General features: G+C 42.5%; 1 protein-coding gene across 1 annotated transcript in view; it reads right to left on the bottom strand.

Moving 5' to 3' along the window:
* Positions 1-1,082: 1,082 nt before the first annotated feature.
* The window catches only part of SPOCK1 (SPARC (osteonectin), cwcv and kazal like domains proteoglycan 1), a 497,141-nt gene continuing 478,237 nt past the window's right edge, over positions 1,083-19,986 (bottom strand). The window contains exons 8-11 of the mRNA XM_044227016.1: positions 17,049-17,270; positions 11,694-11,756; positions 5,271-5,408; positions 1,083-4,622 (exon numbers count right to left, since the gene is read on the bottom strand). Coding sequence (XP_044082951.1) covers positions 4,432-4,622; positions 5,271-5,408; positions 11,694-11,756; positions 17,049-17,270 — 614 coding nt within the window. The 3' untranslated portion in view covers positions 1,083-4,431. The remainder of the gene's footprint in view (positions 4,623-5,270; positions 5,409-11,693; positions 11,757-17,048; positions 17,271-19,986) is intronic.

The following is a 19,986-nucleotide window of genomic DNA, read 5'->3' as shown; positions in this document are numbered from 1 at the left end:
TACACCAGTGCTCCTAGAACTCAGTGTGGGGCCTGCCCACAGCGGCATGCGTCACTCCAACACATATTCACTTATAAATCTATAAAGGCTTGCAGAGTGAATACATTTTAAAATCTTCCTCTTTCCTTGAATCAATTTGCCCACATAAATCATACAAATGAGTGAGCCTTGTAAGAGAAGGGGCAATGACCTTCTTGCTTACCATGAATTACCAAAGCTGGAGCTCTGGCTCAGCTCTCCTTCATTTGGGCTTGACCTTTAAACGAACCCCCGTGGAATCTGTGAAGTCACAGCTGGAGGAGAAGTGTGATAGCTGACCTGCACAACGGTGCTGATTTGAGATGGATTTGGAGAGTATCCGCAAATGTCAACTTTCCCTTAATGGGTCCTGAAACTACCCTGGAGGGTTCATATTGGTCATTGTTCTGCTCACATTAGTTATTCTGTGGACCTGTGAAGCGCCTTTCCCTGAATTGTCAATCCACAGATTGTAAAATCTACTCCACGGGGTAAAGGAACAGAATTATTCATAAGACAGTGTCTACCTTAGCTTTTGGCAAAATTACTCACTAAGGGTATAATTAAGTCATAGGCACACTGGCCCGAATGTGAATAAAGCTAGAAAGGAAATAATTCCTGTTCCAATTTGGGTGCTTTCTGATGTTTGACAAGCCTCTGGTATGTTAATCCATGAACTGAAGAAAACTCAGAATCCCCTGTAAAGAAGAATTTCTTTCTTTCTCTTTTCTTTTCTTTTTCTTTTCTTTAGGAGAATTGGAGAATAACTAATGGGAGGGAAAGAATAGGCAGAACTGGAAAAGTTTAAGGTTGTTAACAGGATGACAACACTGAAATCTGATAGGTAAAAATGAAGTAACAAAGTGGAAAAGCTGCAAACATGGGTTAGGAGGTGTGGTTCGGGACTGTGTGGGCACAGGATGCACTGAGAGGGGCCAGGGCAGGGTGGACTGCCAACTGGTCTACCTCCCCCGTCTGCCTGTGCTGTTTGTCCTCCAGAGACTGAGCATGGCCACGGCTCGGTGAGAAGACATGCAAGCTGAGAAAATACACACACTCAGTTGTTGCAGACAAATCAAAATTTATTGAGACAGACAGAAATGCACCTACTCAGGACTACAGTTAAGCATTTACTATTAACCAAAGAGTCGTGTTCACATTCCAGAGAAGTCTACGTGGAAAAGCATTCAGAATTTACTAGATTTTTTCTACATCACTATTTCATCTACAATAGGGACAACAAAATGACACTCAGGATTTGGTGGGCTCTCATTACAATGCTACACATTGAACAGGGACAAACATCGGTGACTTTGAGAAAAAGGTATAAAAAGACCAAAACCACCCACTGTAGAAAGGGCTCTTAGATGTTAGATGTTACTGTACAATGTGGTCAAGGTGGAAAAAAAAAAAGTGTGAATGGCATTCTGGGAAAAGTAGAGGGGCAGACCTGGACAGACACTTAGTCATTCACTGCTGGGCATGGGGAAATGGGTATAAAGAAGGGAAAACTGGTAACAAAATCTCAGGTTGAGTACTAAGGTATTCCCATGCCTAGAATATCTGTGGAATTAAAAAGACATCAATATGGCAGACAATTAACCATGGTGGAAGAAAATTCTGGGATTTAGGGTCGATGCTGAGGCAACAGTATTAAGTAAAAGAACCACGTGTGGAATAAGAATAAAGCTGTTTAGTAGAGTGCACGCAGAAATGAGTAAGTGAGGATTCAGTTCAATACCTGTCTCAAAGAAAGGGACTGGATTATCACGGTATTATTTCTGTTTAATCAAGATTTTTATGTATACTTAGTCACTAGCAAAAGGACTCCTGCCCAAAAAGAGGAAATCACAAATTCTACCTCTAAGGATAAGGTAACTAGAAAATCGAATGTTTAGTTCTTGTGAAAAGCAGCAAAGCCCTTTAAAAATCTGTCACGCCAAAGTGAGGCATGCAAAGTGGTGTTAATGTTGCTCCATTGATTTGGGGTCCCAGTCTTAGGAGGGCTTTTTATTTACTATTTTAATGAATCAAAACATCTTCTTGGAATATCTTTGAAAACAAGCATCTCGTTACCTTACTGGGAACTGACTGCTGAGCCCACTCTTCTCCATCGTTAAGTTAATGCTAAGAATCTTTAAGTGTCATCTTAATTTGACACTTGTCATAAGATAATTAGGCAAATTAGAATCAGTGGTTCTCTGTTCCTGGAAGTTTTTCTAAGTGAAAGCAATTTGTCGCTTTTAATTTGTTCTCTTGTGCGTTTTTCCAAGCTCAGAGGAGACAGTAACGATGGTTTTCTTTAATGGCCTAAACTGAATTTTTTTAATATGTCTTGATTCTTGTATACAGGCTATTAGAATCTAGCTGCAATTAAGCACCTGTTTTCTGAATTACCACCTCAGTGTTTTGTTCAAGTGAGGGAAAACAATTGAAAGAGAGGTGATGGAGTTGCCATCCCAATACAGAGCTCGTCTCTGTTCTCGCTCTACGGAGGGTCCTGGTGGTACCCGTGTCTCCCAGGCCAAAGAGGTTGGTTGTATCACGTATGTTCATTTCCCTTCTGAGACTAAGTCTAGGAATGATGCCACTGTGGCCAATGCTAGGGTTAGAAAATGCTGGTTTGAAGGCAGCTTGGTAAAGTACAAAGAAATGGTCCATTTGAGGTGGGGGCGGGGGGTTGGTCAGCTACCGCCATGACCATGGTTCGGCTGAGTGTATTTTTTTGCCTGAGTTTACGTGGTTGTCTTGTGGATGGGCTGGAGCTCAGGAGGAAAGGAAGATAAACCAATGTGGGCTACAGAGCCTTGGCGGGGAAGTGTTGATGAGGGTCACCAGGTACTTGGAAACCAGGTGGGCAGGAGCTTAAGGGTCTGAGGTACTGAACTAAATGGGGCCACTTTGAAGACTAGTCTTTGGTACTTAGATCTGAGCCAGCTTGATAGGGGCAGAAATCCTTGAAACGATAGAGAGGCTGACCCTACCAAATTTGGAGACAGACTGTAATCATGAGCTGACTTAGGGAAAAGAAACGCTGGTGGACAGCTTGCTTCATCAGCCTCTTGACACTGGTGCAGGTGTGGGGATGGGGGAAGGAGTAGCTCTTAAAGATCCAACCCTAGCTTCCAGGTGCTATGATGAAGTTCTTTGTGGCCTCCCTTTGGGATTTCTTTTCAGTAACGATGAGTGGTATAAAATTTGTACAGCTTGTGTACCCTTGCTATGATCTGTGGATAGAAATGGGGCAAAAGCAAAAGATGAGGTTAAGAATCCTGAATTTTCTTCTGCTAAGGAACACTGTGGTATTGTCTTCTTGGGGAGCAGGGGACATGTATCCGTGCCTTGGGAAAAGCCCTTGCGTCGGTAGGGAAGGTAGGAACCCGTGGCAGACAGGATTGCTGCAGCCCCGGGGAGGAGGGGAAGGGAAGCTTTGAGCCGAAATGAAAAAGATGGCTTGTGAAGTTGCCCATGTGGGAGTCTCATGGCTTCTGCAAGGAAAGTGATTTAGGCGGACAGAGGCTTATCCAAATCAAAGGGCTTCCAGTAACTCTCCTAATGCATAGGGAAAGGAACCTCCTCAGCCTGCAGGCTACAAGTGCTAACTCTTAGTGCAAAAAAAGAACTTCTGATCTATATTTCTTATTCCAGAAATTGTGATCCAGGTCTGGACAAGCTGACAAATTTATAATTGTGTTTCAAATGAGTTTCAAGAAGATACTGAAGCGCTTTTTCTGAGTGGTGTGTGTGTGTGTGTGTGTCTTGTACACACAGTCTACTCTGTACATACAGACATCCTTAGGCATGTACAGAGAAGCATCCAGACACCCTTGTTCATAAGGAAAATCGATTCCCCAAAGGAACTCTTGACTGAATTAAGGCTGTTGTTTGTAGGAAGCCAGATAGAGTGATATGAAAAACGAATTTTTAATTATTACCACGAGGGGTGGTGGATAGGGCAGAAGAAAGTACAGTGTGGTGTGTTTTCCACGACATCTACAGGACACAAGAAAAGCACTTAGACACCGTAAGGCTGGGAACCATGCTGGAATGACCACTGGTGTGGGTAATCGAAAAGCATCTTGGACGTTTACAAGGTGGGGGCTCCCTGCACGGTCAGAATCCCACAACCTTCACATGCGTGTTGCACAACTCTCACGGGAGGGAAGGAGGCTCCAGCTCAGCCAGCCGCTCCCCTGTCTAAATAAAAACAGAACACAACACCCTTCTTCCCACACAACTGTATGCAAGACCAGAATGTTCGGGGGACAAGGAGCGGTCTTCCAAACCTCAGGTCGGGTACAGAGAGCAACAATGGAGAAGAGGCCTTGGTGCTGTGGGGTCTTAGATACAAATGCCGGAGTAGGAAGTGACTTGCCGGTCGGTGCAAACCTCGTGTCCTCTTCCTCGTGGGGACTACCAGATGTAGCCCACCTCGTCCTCTTTGTCGTCGTCCTCATCCTCGTCATCCTCTGTCACTGCCCGGGTGTGCACCCTCAGCTTCCCGGATCTGTCCTTTGGTCCCAGCTCCCGCTCGTCCTCCAGGTCATCCAGCAGGACCACAGCGCCGCCACTGCCAAAATCCCCCGAGGTCTCCTGCTCCTCTTCTGAAATGAGAAGATGAAAGGAGAGATGGGAGGTTAGTTGCTGTGGGTCCTTTTCATGCAACTTGAGCATAGGGAGAAACCGTGCAGTTTACTCTCTGAATATTGGATCATCTCTGTGTGGATGTGGTTAGTTGACATGGCATGGGCCACAAGCTTTGTGAGCCCCAGAGGTCCGGAGATGTTTCTGCCTTCTTGGGGAGAACCCTGGGGGTTTAGTGAAGTTGTGCGCTGTCAAAAAATGTGATCCAGTCCCCTGGTCACGGTGAGTCCCTGCCCCTCAGAAAGCTAGCTATGCCTAACCTCATGTGATTTCAGGGTTCTTGTGTCTGCACTGTAAAGTTGTTCCCTGTAGGGGTGCCTGGGTGGCTCAGTCATTAAGCCTCTGCCTTCAGCTCAGGTCATGATCCTGGGGTCCTGGGATCGAGCCCTGCATGAGGCTCCCTGCTCATCAAGGAGCCTACTTCTCCCTTTCCCACTCCCATTGCATCTCTCTCTTTCAAATAAATAAATAAAATCTTAAAACAAGACACAACTGTTCACTCTAGACCACAGATAGGTCTCGAGACTCCTCTGCCCAGATCTTCATACAGTCAAGACCTGCCAGTCAACAGAGGTCACTGTGGGGCTGACGCAGAAGGCCCTACTCACCACAGCTCACAGCGCCCTGTTTCCTGGAGCCTGCCAGCTCGTTGCCGTATTTATCCACACACCAGCACTGGCCCGTGCTGCCGTGGCACTGTGTGGCTTTGTAATAGCCCTCCTCGTTACACCGAGGGATGAACACTCCTGAGGGAAGACAAAGTCCAAACTGAATACACGTGCTCAGAAACTCAGGGTTAATGGCCCCCAAGAGAGAAAAGAGGGCTGAACACATCAGATGGGATTTCCAGCAGAGATGGTAGGGGGAATGGAGCGACTGGTTATTGTTTTGTCAAGATTTACAGGGTCCTGGATGGGCTCAAGGTGAGACAGGATCCCTTCATGGTTGAGTTTTTATTTTTTCCTTTAAAATGCTGGTAATTTTTTTTTTAAGTTTTCAGCATAACAATATTCATTGTTTTTGCACCACACCCAGTGCTCCATGCAATCTGTGCCCTCTCTAATACCCACCACCTTGTTCCCCCAACCTCTCTTTCTTAAGAGTTTCCCAGTCTTATGGAGACAGGATTGAGATGGAGCACTGTGGAGTGTCCAGTGTACAGCAACATTTGACTTACGTACTCTGTGAGGTGATTATTGCAGTCAAGGTAATTAACATCCATCCTTCCTGTATGATGAGAACTCTTAGGATTTGCTACTGACAACTTTAATATGTACCACAGCAGTGGTGACTATAGTCCTCACACCATACATTAAATTCCTAGTCCTAACTTGTAACTGGAGGTGTGTACCTTTTGACCACCTTCCTCCAATTCTCCCTACCTATGGTAACCACCAGTTTGGCATCCTTTCCTATGAGTTGTTTTAGGTTCCACATACAGGTGAGATCGTACGCTATTCGTCTGACTTACTTCACTTAGCATCTTGTCCTCCATCTCATTCCATGTTGTCACAACTGGCAGGACTTCCTTCTTTCTAGGTGTATAATATTCTATTGTGTACACATACACACACAATAGTTATTCAGTGATCCGTCAGTAGACCCCTAAGTTGTTGCCATTTCTTGGCTATTGTAAATAATGCTGCCATGAACATGGGAGTGCAGATATCTCTTTGATATGATGTTATTTCCTTGGGATATATTCTGAGTAGTGGAATTGCTCGGTTATAGGGTAGTTCTATTTTAAATGTTTTGATGACCCTCCATACTCCTTTCCACAGTGGCTGTAGCAGTTTGCATTTGCATCAACAGCACACTAGGCTTCCCTTTTCTCTGTGACCTCACCAATATTTGTTGTCTGTTGTTGCTTTGATGATAGCCACTGTGACAGTGAGGTTGTTATCTCATTGTGTTTTTGGTTTACATTTCCCCAGTAATTAATGACATAGAGCATCTTTTGTTGTACCTGTTGGCCATCTGCATGTTATCCATTCTGGGTGCTTGGGTGGTGGCTCAGTTGGTTGTCTGATTCTTGTTTTCCGCTCAGGTCATGATCTCATGGGTGGTGAAATCAAGTCCAAATCAGGCTCTGTGCTAAGTAGAGAGTCTGCTTAAAGGTTCTCTCCCTCTACCCCTCCTCCTACTCTCTTTCTCTCAAGTAAAATGAATCTTTAAAAAAATGTCTTTTCATCTTTAAATCAGATTTTTCTTTGCTCTTGAATTGTGTGAGTTCTTTAAGCCTTTGTCAGATACATGGTTTGCAAATATTCTTTTCTCATTCTGTAGGTTTTAATTTTAGTGATAATTCTGCGTTCAGAAGTTTCTGTAATTTTTTATTGTTTGTGCTTTTGGTGACCCATCCGAAAAATCATTGCCGAGGCCCATGTCCAGGAGCTTTTCCCCTGTTTACTTTTCAGAGTTTTATGGTTTCCATTCTTACATTTAAGTCTTTAGTCCATTTGGAGTTTATCTTCTACCACTCATAAAAATTGAGATATAGTTTCAATCTTTTATATACATTCAATTTTCCTAGCACCATTTATTTAAGAGATTGTCTTTTCTCCAGTGAATATTCTTGGCTCCTTTACTAAGTCTAAGTTGACCTTATATACGTGAATTTATTTGGGGACTCTTGATTTTGTTTCCTTGATCTTTCTGTTTTGATGCCACCATGGCATTTTGATAACTATACCTTGATAATTTGCTTGAAATCAGGAAATGTGATGTCTCCTACTTTGTTCTCCTTTCTCAGGACTGCTTTCCCTATTTGAGGTCTTTTGTGGTTCTGTATGGATTTTAGGATTGTTATTTCTACTTCTACAAAAAATTCCATTGGACTTTTGGTAGGTATAGCAATGAATTTGTAGACATCTTTGGGTAATACGGATATTTTAACAGTATTAACTCTTCCAATCCATGAACATGGGATTCCTTTTAGTTTATTTGTGTTTTCTTTGATTTATTTCATCAGTATCAGATAGTTTTCAGTGTATAGATCTTTCACTTCGTTGGTTAAAACACAGCAGCTACAAACAAAGAAAATCTTACTTTTTACTTTCTAACTTGGATGCCATTTGTTTCTTCTTCTTGCCTGACTGTACTGGCTAGGACTTGCAGTACTATGCTGAATAGGAGTGTTAAGAGTGGGTAGTATTGTCTTAGTCTTGATCTTAGAGGAAAAGCTTTTACCCCTTCACCATGGGTATGATGTTGGTTGTTGTATGTGGTGTTTACTATGTTGAGGTTTGTTCTTTTTATATGTAATTTGTGTTCAAAGTCAAAAATGGATGTTGAATTTTGTCAAATATATTTTCTGTGTCTGTTACGATACCTGATTCTATTACTATGATGTATTTTGAACCATCCTTGCATCTCAGGGTTAAATCCCATTTGATCATGGAAATTATCCTTTTAATGTACTTCTGAGTTTGGTTTACACCTGGAAACATCTTAGAAAAAAGCAAGTATGTGAGCCCCACCCCAGGTCTGCTGAATCAGATACTTTGAGAAAAGGACCTAGAAATAATATTATAATAATGTGTGTGCGTATACACACACACACACATATATATACATATATATAATATAAACAAAATACAATACATATTTGTATATATAAAAATATAATAAGCCCTCCAAGTGTTCTAATACATGCTGAAATTTGAAAGCCACAAGTTTTTAACAGCATCTTGTATCTGAAGTCACATTCTTATAAATTCAAAACAGTATTTGAGCCTTTCCAATTGCCAAAGAGTTGTCTATTTCATGGTTTTCTACATTAGTCTTGATTGTTTCACTTCATAATATTCCTATAAAGCTTTTCTAATTAGAACTTTTACTATTTTTTTTTAAATGCATTTGAAGGTAAGTTTCACTTTAGTTGCTTCCCTCTGATTTGGGTACACAAAATTTTCATTTTCTTTTACTTCTAATTGTTTTATTGTACTTTTTAAAAATTATATGCTCCCCCTGCCCCCTTCACGTGTGGGGTTTGGGGGATTGTTTAGTTTTCTTTGGTGGCGTAATCCAAAGCAAATACTCCATTGTGTTTGAAAAGACAATACATTTCATGATTATGTACAGGAATACATATATATGTATTCTAATGCTATATACGAATGCAAATTAATCAGGTTATTCATTTCTTCTGTCTACTTGAGCTAAGTTTCAAGAGGTATATGTCTGGTAACAATTGTAGGTATGATGATTCCTTCTTGTAATTCTCTTTTGTTTTAAAATTGCAAGCATACCATAATATGGTGAAAGAAAAAGGAACATTTCAGCACCTCTTTGTTTATAGAATTGTTTATTGAATTCAAGACAAAGCATTTGCTAGATCAGATTTTTATGAAAAGGAGTCTTTAGTATCTTTTAGTTTCAACTTTTAGTGTGATGGTTTTACCTTTACCTCTAAAAGTAAAAATTGGTCTCATAATGAGTTTTGGTCTATTTACATTTCTTGTGATTACAGATACACATGTTCTTCTTTTTCCCCATTTTGTTGAAATGATCAGGATTTTAAGTCCCATCTTTTTCTTCTATAGATTTAACAACTCTATAGTCTATTTCCAGTATTGTTATGCCTCTCTTTCTCTGTGGGAAACTCAACAGTAAGAGTTCAAGTTAATCTAGGTTTTCTTTTTTTCCAGAATAAACTAGAAGCTTACCACCTTTTATCCTCACTGCCCCCCAACAGTCTGAAATTTTCATTCTTGCTCTAGAACATTTCTATAGGTCAATAGCAGCACGTCTTATTTATTCTCCACAACTGGATCTAAATAATTCCTTCTGGAATTGTTTCATTTCTATAGAGTAAATCCTTTGGTGGTATTTCAGTAAGCCTGGGGTTAGTAAACTTAACTTACGGTTTGAGAATACCTCTGTCCTCACACTTGAATGCCCTTTTCTCAGTTTTGGTTTTTCTTAGAATGTATGTTTCATAATTGCATACTTCTCTTCTATGGGGAAAATACTCCTGAATGTGACCAGAGTAATAACACTGGTATGAAAGCAAAGTGTTTGCTTACCTCTCTGGCTTTCTGCTCCTTAATTTATTTCAAGTAATAGACTCCAGAAGGAAGTGTAGCATGGGAAGCAATGGGTTTACTATTTTGAACTGGATTTAACCTCAGATCCTGCTGATTGTGGCAACAACTCTTCAACGCCATGTCACCAGGCTATTCTAAGATGACCAGGCTCTCAGAGATCAAAAAGATAACCACAGAGAACCATCCTAAAGGATAAGTAAGTGTGCTGGTGCCCACACACTCAATCTCCGCCAGCGCACAGCAGGAGGACAGAAAAGGAAAAATAAAAACAACAGATGATTCCCATGACCAGAAGGCAGAGAGATTTGTGAACAGATTCTCAATCAAGGTCTGCAAAGGAGAAGACCTACTAGAAAGCTGGAGAAATGCTGACCCCTCTCCTTAGTGCTGCCGCTGGAAAACAATAGCACTTGATAGACAAAAAAGAAAACCGGATCCTGGGCTTAGGCTCCAGGCTGGTAAGAAGCAGGTGTTGCTCTAAATCAATGAGGTAATAGAATTACCATTCTTCCTAAGGAAGCAGTAACTATAACTGACAGGAGGTTGTTTTTTAAATTCAAATGCGCCTGAAAACACATGTATTATATTAGGAGATTTTCCTATGAAAAAAAATAAGGTACAAGAAGGTCAATGATATTTTTTAGGAGTCAGCCAGAATAATCTCTGTATGTGGGGAGATGTGATAAAGTAAGCTTAAGAACTAGGTGGGATTCATGATAGGACAAACATAGGCACTTTGTAGGGAAGACAGAAGATGAGACATTTTATCTCGGACTCTGTAACTTATAAATGTCTCATTATTAAATAACAAAGCACTCAGAGGATATCCATAGCTCATGAAAATAAAATTTTAAAAATAGATTTATATTATTCTATACCTGTGCACCTCAGGTACAAAACTCAAATCCCAAATACTCGCCAGCATGGAGATATCACGTAGGTGAGCACAAGGCCTTGTGCTGGAAATACCTACGGAAGGAGGGAGCCAGCCATTGGCCTTCACCCCAGAAAGATGCCTTTGTCTTTTTAGAGCCTGGGTCCACCCAGGTCAGAATTACAACTTCGGGGTGCTTTCCGAGTTGAACAGCAGGGATTATCAGAAGCGGGACATCTGAGGCAAGCCAGTGAATACCTTTCAAAAGAATGAAGGGGCAGCTAGGTATTCTGAGGTGACCCAAGAAGCAGTGGAGGAGAAGCTGCCAGAGTTCACAGGTGGCCTACTTCTGACAAGCTGCAGCAAACTTGCCCGTTTCCTTCCAGTAAATAGGTACACGTCAGAAACGGCAAGCTGCTTAGGCAAGGCACCTGCTTCTTACGGCCTAACAAGAATAATTCTGAATTCCTGTACTGCAGCTGTCAGTTCTCTTTTTAAAAAGCAAGTAAAGCAACACAGACTCCTTTTTCGGCCAACAAATGAGCCTTACCACTCTCTGCCAGGAGGCCCCTTGAGTGCTGGAGAAGGAGCACATGTGGCTGCAAGGGACACCTCGACAAGCTGGCCTATGTTACCTTTACCTCAGCCCCAGCTTGGCAGGTCCAGGAAAAAAACACGGTTAACATTCAGATAGGGAAATGTACACTGTCTGAACAGCCTTATGCTTTCCTCTACGGATTATTATGCGGGCGAAACCAAGAAATGCAAAGTCTTTGAACCAGAAGAGGGCCCAGCGCATCTTCCTCCTTGCACAGACAACTTAATCTGGGGAATAATTCCGGAATTTCCAGACCACGTCAGGGAGGAGTTGGAGGTAGCAATGGTGCTGGGGCTCCGCCCACTAGTCCCCTGCTAAGGGAGGAGGCCGCGTTTCTCAACCAGCTCCCTCGCCTCAACTTACCTCTGGCCAGCTGTCTGGGGATGAAGGGACGCGTTTCTTTCAGGAAACGCAGGTACCTAATTGAATAACCATTGCTGTGGCTCAATATTACAAGAGACATGGATGGTTTAATTAGTTGTTTAAACGAGTGACACAAAATTGTACTCACCCAGCAGGCTTTTCCCCTTGCTCAGCTTCTGAATCCTGTTCATTTCATTCTGGCAAGGGAGACCTAAAAAATAATTTATGAAAGTCAGTTTCCAGATGGTGTGGGACATAATCTCCAATGATTGGCTCCACTCTTGATGTGAAATGTACACAATGACACACCTGGGACTGGAATTACTCCATATGCTGTTATTATACAGCAAAACAAATTCAGGCCATTAGTGTTACTAATTAAAAAAGAAAAAAATCTTACACTGCAAGGTATTTAAATAGTATTTGGGGGCTACCTGCACTGTATACTAATTTTTCTGCCCACCTTCAACTGAAGCAAATGCCATGTGCCAACTAGGTGATCTGGCAATAGACATTTTAGTCAGCTGAGAACTAGGATCAAAGCTTCCTAGTGGTTAAATGTTCTGAACGCAACACAGGAGCCGCGGACCAGAGGGAAGGTGACAAATACTTGATGTACCCCAGGACTTGCTGAAGGATAGAAAGAGGATTAGAATGGCTACTTTAGATTTTCTGACTCAGTACCCCAGGATAGGACAACACAGGCCACAAGGGCCAACTCTGAAGCTATCTGAGATACGTAGAGAGGCAGCGAATAGAGAAAAGGGAGACCTTAATTCTCAACTCTGCCAACCTCACAGTGGAATGCTTTGGGTAAATCTCTCTCAGCCTCCAAGTCCTCAATTATGAAACACCTGTTGTGGTGAAGGACTGATACAGTGGGAACCACATGGCTAAGTAGAGCATATGGGAGTGCGCGGTTCTCCAGTCTGGAGAACTGACTCTGCTCTGAGCTTAAAGGAATACGGTTGCACCCATACTGAGTGACTTGGCCATGCACACCCTGTGGCTTGGCAAGGTTCTGCTCTGTGCTCAAGGACCCTACACTACTTCTGTCCAAGCAACTTTGGGACCTGTAGTAAGTACCAGAGTACCTCTTTACATCTATTAGCCTGTGCACTGCACACCACACCATCTTGCTGCTTGTTCCTTGAGAAAAGCTAATAAAATCTGGTTACTTCTGGGGTTAAGGTGCTTTCTGAGTATTGGAGAAAGATGCCAACTGAAAACAAGGAAAAGGGAAATAAATTCCATCTTTGAAGATGAAAGGTAGCATTTACTAGGACACGGGTACCAGAAAATGTTCTAGAATTTTGTCTTAATCTTTACAACAATCCCACAAAGTAGGTACCATTATTATTCCTATTTTGCCACTGGAAAGGGTCATCTCTGTGTGAAACCACAGGCATTTGGAAGACTATTCCGAGACAATACAAGTCACCTTCATTCACATAACACTGGGTCAGTTCCTCAAACTGTCCCACAGTAATTGTAAAAATTCTGCTTCTTTTTTAGCAAGGAAACATGAATCAGGCTGAGACATACAAGAAACTGCTGTGAGAAAAACAGTGAAGAGTTAGACCAAATTCCAGATAAAGAATTCTAACAGAAAAAATGTTGGCTGCTGAGCAGATGACAAGTTACCAAAGACTCCTCCAAGTAGGCAAGGATGCTTGTGAAAAAGACACTGTGAGACCAGAGCTCAATGCAGATACAAAGTCTCAAGGACAAAATTATACACGGAAAGGAATGAAGGTTGTATCTGAAGCAGCAGAACTCAGGCTCAAGATCCAGGTTACTGATGCTTCTTCAAGAAGACTAACCAAGGGCGCCTGGGTGGCTCAGTGGGTTAAGCCGCTGCCTTTGGCTCAGGTCATGATCTCAGGGTCCTGGGATCGAGTCCCACATCGGGCTCTCTGCTCAGCGGGGAGCCTGCTTCCTCCTCTCTCTCTCTGCCTGCCTCTCTGCCTACTTGTGATTTCTCTATGTCAAATAAATAAATAAAATCTTAAAAAAAAAAAAAAGAAGAAGACTAACCAAGGGGCACCTGGGTGGCTCAGTGGGTTAAAGCCTCAGCCTTCGGCTCAGGTCATGATCTCAGGGTGCTGGGATTGAACTCCGCATCGGGCTCTCCGCTCTGCAGGGAGCCTGCTTCCTCCTCTCTCTGCCTGCCTCTCTGACTACGTGTGACCTCTCTCTCTCTCTGTCAAATAAATAAAGAATATCTTTTTTTTAAAAAAAAAAAAGAGAGACTAATCAAATGGAACCAAAGTTTTAATCCCACAGCATAAAAATGCATGACATGTCCCCAGGAAAAGGGCTACATATAGACTGAGCCAAACTAAGACATGTCCTAGGAAATGGTTTCCATTATTGTACAGCTAAACCCAGTACTGGGAGAATCATGTTTAAAGATAGCAGTATAACAAACTCTTGCTCCAGGAAGTTCTATTTCGCACCTTTCTTTCTGTACTAAAAAAAAAAAAAAATTGTTTTTTTTTTTTTTTTTTTACAAATATTCAACTGTTATTTTAAGGGATATAATTCCAGTAAGAATTTTTGAAAAAAATTTCTAAAACCCAAACAGAACACTAAAAAACATCAAAGCCAGACAACAAATAATACTACCACATGGAGAATTATAAAGTATGCTCCCAAACTTTCTGGGGCCTGAGAGGGACTCAGAGCCTTAACTGTAGATTATCTACACATTTATCCTAACAAAAATACCACGTATGGAATACCTACAGTCTACAGCTAAAAGAGTGCCTTGGAGAGAATTTCAGCCTTGAATACATACATTAATCAATAGGAAATAATGAAGAAATGTGAGTTCTGGGTCAAGGAGGGAGGCAGTGGGAACCCAAACAAAAAAGAGAGGGAAATGCCACAATGAGAAACAAAAAAGGAACTACAATGAACAGACTTCAATTGTCCTTGATTCAGCTTCTCCTGTGTGCCCTGTGAAGGGGTTCTGGCCTCCTTCAGCCATTGCTCAAAGGCCGGCCCAGCCAGGGACATCCACCTGGCATGGTAACCACATCTGTCCCATGTTAAGGACAGCAACCATCCTCTCAAGATCCTGGCACTCATAGCTCTAAGGGAGATGCTAGTATGAGGCTTAGCTTACTTATTCTGGTTAAACCTGAACTCTGGCTACAGTCACATGAGGTTTTATGAACTCAAGCCCAAAGCCATCTTCGTACCAAGTACTGGATGACCCCAGGTATTTGTTAGGATAACAACATGGTTGTTAGTCAACACTGATTTGGAAGTTGCATCTTCCAGGAGGAGAAAAGAGAAAGGAGATAGAAAAAGAAAAAAAATGATCACTTTGCAGAGGATACGATGGCACACCTGAAAAAAATCAAAGGAAACCAACCAGAATAATTATTACCAACAAAAGGAAAATTTAGTAAGGTGGCTGTGAAGAAAATTAATCCTGAAACAACCCCCAGCAAGGAACTACAATAGAAAAAAAAAATCAATTTCGTTTACAAGGAAGATAAATACGAGGGAAGTATAGTATCTGGGAGAACAAAACTTAAAAATGTACCTCTGTTGGTTGGCAGATGCTGTCCTAGAGTCAAAGGATTCAATATTACCTAGCTAACAATTCTCCCTAGATTACTAAGACCCGTAACAATAAGCATAAGAATATCCAGGAAACCCTGAAGGATGAGTGGCAGGAGAGGGTAGCCCCACTAGATGTAGGAATAGATAATTATACATGAAGAAGTTTTATATACAATAGATGAAGCATTCAATTAGAGGAGGAAGATGGCTTAGTCACAAAATGACAGAAAGGTAACTGAACAACCCTCTCCAGGAGTCAGCCCCTACCTAACCACACACAGAAGAAATCTAAAGCAATACAGGATTTCAACAGACCAATCAACCAACCAAAAGGTACTGATGAAAACACAAACATAAGAGAAATGCTTTAGTATTTCATGGCACAAAATACCTTTCTAAGCCTATGGTAAGCCTCATGGCTTCTAGGAAACCATAAAGGATGGAAAAACGTAACATTATTAAATTGACAAATTTCTTCCTAGCAAAAAGGCACCAAGTCAAAGTTGGGGGATAAAAGTATTTCAAGACATGTGGCCAGAACAGTACTAATGTCCTCCATTCAGGGAGAATCCCTAAAAACACACCAAAAAGGACACACAGAGACCTAGGTATTTCTTTGTAAGAGTAATAATTAATATAACCATTTGGGGAGGGAAATGGGAAGTAATACTTAAGTTAAAAATGCTTGGGGCACCTGGGTGGCTCAGTGGGTTAAAGCCTCTGCCTTAGGCTCAGGACATGATCCCAGGGTCCTGGAATGGAGCCCCGCATTGGGCTCTCTGCTCAGTGGGGAGCCTGCTTCCTCCTCTCTCTCTCTCTCTGCCTGCCTCTCTGCCTACTTGTGATCTGTCTGTCAAATTTAAAAAAAAAAATCTTTAAAAAAATGCATAAGCCCTATGACCAATAATTCTGCTTTGAGGAAAGTATCTTGTAGTCCTATCAACAGATACATGTACTTGACACTGAGTGCCCTTTGCAATGATTCACATTTTCTGCTCTGTGTGTACAGTGACTCTGAATGCAGACAGGCATAGACATGCATAAAATTTTAAAATTATAATATTTATAGCCCTCTTCCGTTCCTGCGGGTGGGTTCCCACAGCCATGCTCAGAGTAGATTATCCATGATCCCTGACTCAAGCTGAGCCAGCTTGGGGACATAGGACTGGGATTCAGATATAAGCCACTCTCTGCTAGTCCAGCTAGCTGTGGATCACCACACCTGGGTGCACAAGCCCAGGAAGCTAAGCCAGACCATGCGGCACCTCCCAGAGACTCTGAGCTCCTGCCTCTGCATTCTTGATAGGCTGCAGGGGAACTCAGTCCTCTGACTTGCATGATGTGAGATACTCCTGCGTTCTTTCGCCATACTCCTCAAAGGTGGTCTCTTTTGTAAGTGAGTTGGAGTGTATAACCAAGAAATCCTTGTCTATGAGATTCAGGAGTAAGCTGTATTTACCCTAGAGAGGCTGACAAGAGCCTCTTCTCTGACAAGAGGAGACTTCGTGTGACCAAGGGCATTACAGTACTCTGCTATTTGTATAGTATTCCTCACAGAAAGGATCGCACAGGGACCTTGGGAATGATGTAGCAAAGGTTTCTATACCCCCTTTACAGAGGTAAACGCTGAGGTAAGAAATGGTTAAGAGATTTCCTCCAAGGAGATTTCGCTCCAGTGGGGAGTGAGGTAATAGGCCCTTTCATTATGCTCTTGGGTTTTCTAATATACAATGACAAAAATAAAATAAGTGAGAAGAAAAGAGCCTTTGGGTCTGGCATTCTGTCAGCTGACTGCTTACTCTCTAGCCATGTCCTTTGGCTTGACTACTTCCACCTGCCTCCCTAGTATGTGATACACAGGGCTTCGGTGCCAAGTGTGGCTGCCCTGAGCATCAGGAACTACTCCCACCCCCTTCCTCTGCCTCACCTCCAGGCTTCTGGAAGCAGTAGCACCACTCATTGTTGGAGAGCTTGCCATCCTTGAAGGAGTCACAGGAGTTGAAGAGAGGCTTGATGCAGGGCTCATATTTATCCAGGTAGATGGCATTGATCTCTGAGTGGTCAAGCAGGAGATCATAGTTCATGTCCAACTTGTTGAACATCCAGCCCAGGGAGTCCTTGCAGATGGGCAAGATGCTGGTGTCAAATCCTGCAGAGAGAAGGGTGCATCTCAGCGGCCATTAAGCCTGGTCTGGGCTGACACGAGGCGGCCCAGGACCGCCCCCACCCCCTCCTGAGGCACTTCCCCTCCAAGGGTGAATCTCAGGGGCACCCTACCAAAAGATACTAATGTTGGAGTAGGGGTTTAAATATTTTAAAATGCTCTTAAACAGAAGTCAGCATTTGAGGAAATTATGTCCCAAAGGGAACAAGTCCCCCACACTAATTTATCTGGGATGTAAATATGAGTTTTCATTTACCAGACTTGCTTAAAACAGGGTATGCCCAAAAGGAAAAATACAAACCTGGTGAGTAAAAGGAAAAACTTGTAATTCTGCAAACTACACTTTTATATTTAGGGGAAAATACCTGAATCACCAAAACAAAAGAAACTATTGTTAAAAAAAAAAAAAAGATGGCAGTGAAATGAAACTATATAGCACAATCCAGAAGCACTGATTATGTCCCAAAGGACTGTTAAATCCAAGCTGTCTGAACATTAATGGGAAAACTAGCCAGGTATCTGCCTCTGTTCCCCATTCTTCTTTTCTACCGTTCCCTCAAGAGATACATGATATGGAATCCAAATTGACTCAGACAATAATTTCTTTCTTATTTCCCTGGGGGAGGAGGGGTAGTTTTCTTAAAGAATTATTTGTTTCCAAAATGGGAACTGTACGCACTAGAATAATAACACTTTGCTTAACACTCAGGATATTGAGTCTACTGTAGACAACCCCCAGAGAAGGCATGCCCCAAATCTAAAATTGGTCTTGCTTTCAGAATCAAAAGCACTATGCACTTTCAAGTTGTTCCATAAGTTGGATTGGTAGAAATAGTTTTATTTTCCCAGGAAAATTACTATAAAAGTTCATTTTTCTGTTATTTAAGGTAGTCCTCTAAGCCCCTTATTTTTAATCATCTCACTGAATCCTTCCAAGAAGCCTCTAAAATACTGTATTCCTTCTACTTTACAGATGGGGGGGGGAAGCTCAAGGCTTAAGTGACTTGCTCAAGATCCTCTAATTGTGGAGCTGGGCTTCCCAGGCAGGAGGCCCAGGCCTGAGTCTACATTCTCAGTCCCTTTTCTCCTGGGGCTGCCTGTGCCTCCCATGATCCTCCTACCCTGAGGACATCCAGCTGGCATGGGGGCCATGCCTGAGGATGGGCAGTGCAGGGCGGGGTAGATACAGCAGCCATAGCTGAGGTCCTGATGGGCTTGACTGCCCACTCCCTGCTCAGCAGGTTTCTGTGTACACTGCCAACTGTTGAAAGCCTTGGTTTCCTAAAAAAGGGTCTTCACTGTCCAGAAACCAGTGAAATAAGTGTAGCACCTCCACCTCTGAGCTCTTCCAGAACCCTCTGCTTCCCCTTCCTTGTCAGTTCATGTTCCTCAGATGCTAAGCTCCTTGAGGGCAAACACCACATTGAGTAGCCTAGGCCCATGCAGCCATGTAGTAAGGACTTAGTAAAAGCATGAGTTGAAAGAAGTTCTCTAACTATTGCAGAGTTTGGCCCTTTAAACATAAAAATCAGTTTTTAAATTTATTCCCACTGACACCTTATAACATGTCCTAGAAAATTCCTTTCTCAAGGGAGACTACGGGACATCATGTGGCCTCTTCTTTGAAGTTCGTGATTGAACCATCTCTATGATGGGGATGTCCTTAGGGGCTGCTGAGCAAAGCAAGATCATTTACTCTGACACTAAAAGGCTCCACTATTTTAGATGGAATATTTTACGTAATATGCATCAATTTTATAGGACATTAACATTTTAATACATGACCAAGAGAAGCTCACTGCTCACTGACCAGCCAAGAGACGTGCCATGCTGGTCAGGCAGTAGTCTGAAGGTCAAGCCCCACCTCCCCAATACCCATTTGGAAAATTCTAAGGAAAAGGCACCTGCATCTGGTATCTAGAAGTGGAGGGCGGAACAGAACAGCCCTTCTAATTGCCCCCAAGCACGTGGGATTTCTAATGCCCCATGCTTTCCTCTTCACAACTCCTGAACTGATAAAAACATCTCTCCCTCCTATGGCCTTATGGGCTAACCAAGCCTTGCTCCTTTTTATTCCTTTCACTGCAGTTGCTTCAGGACATCAAACCTAAAAGCCTCTTTGGGGACTCAATTTGCTTCTGGCCAAGGGCAGGTCTTTTGCTAGCTCCCCAACTGTCTGCAGAAGGAGTCTCATGGGGCTGGAGGGTATAAGGAGCCACTCTCTGCACAGTCATCTGCTCTTCCTGGAAAGGTTGTTCAGAAAGCCCAAGGGCCTGGCTGCCCCAGGAGGATACCAGGAAAAGTTCCTCTAGACCATCTGTGAATTAATTGTCCACAAACTTCCAAGCCTTGGCAGGAATGGTAGGAGGAAGGCAAGAATGGAAGAAGAAACTATCTTCCTCCTCCTTTCCCATAGACTCAACCACCTGAAACCAACTCTGTGGATACTTAGATCCTGAGAAGCGGACACTATCTTTCCCTTAAACTGTAACATTCAGACTAGCAAAAGAATTGTCCCCTAGATCAGTATTCTCTCCCAGTATCTACAGCTACCAGCCACAAAGAATAACCTGTAATTAAGGTGATCATTCAGACTCTGGCCAAAGACCAGAGAGTGGTTGAGCTCTGGATCCCAACAGTTGCGAAAGTCCAGATATTTGAACAACTGTGTCATTGGGTAAGTCATTCTGAGCGACAGGGC

This window comes from Neovison vison, chromosome 1, assembly GCF_020171115.1.
Source record: "Neovison vison isolate M4711 chromosome 1, ASM_NN_V1, whole genome shotgun sequence".
NCBI classification, from domain to species: Eukaryota; Metazoa; Chordata; class Mammalia; order Carnivora; family Mustelidae; genus Neogale; species Neogale vison.
This window is presented reverse-complemented; position numbering and strand designations above follow the sequence as displayed.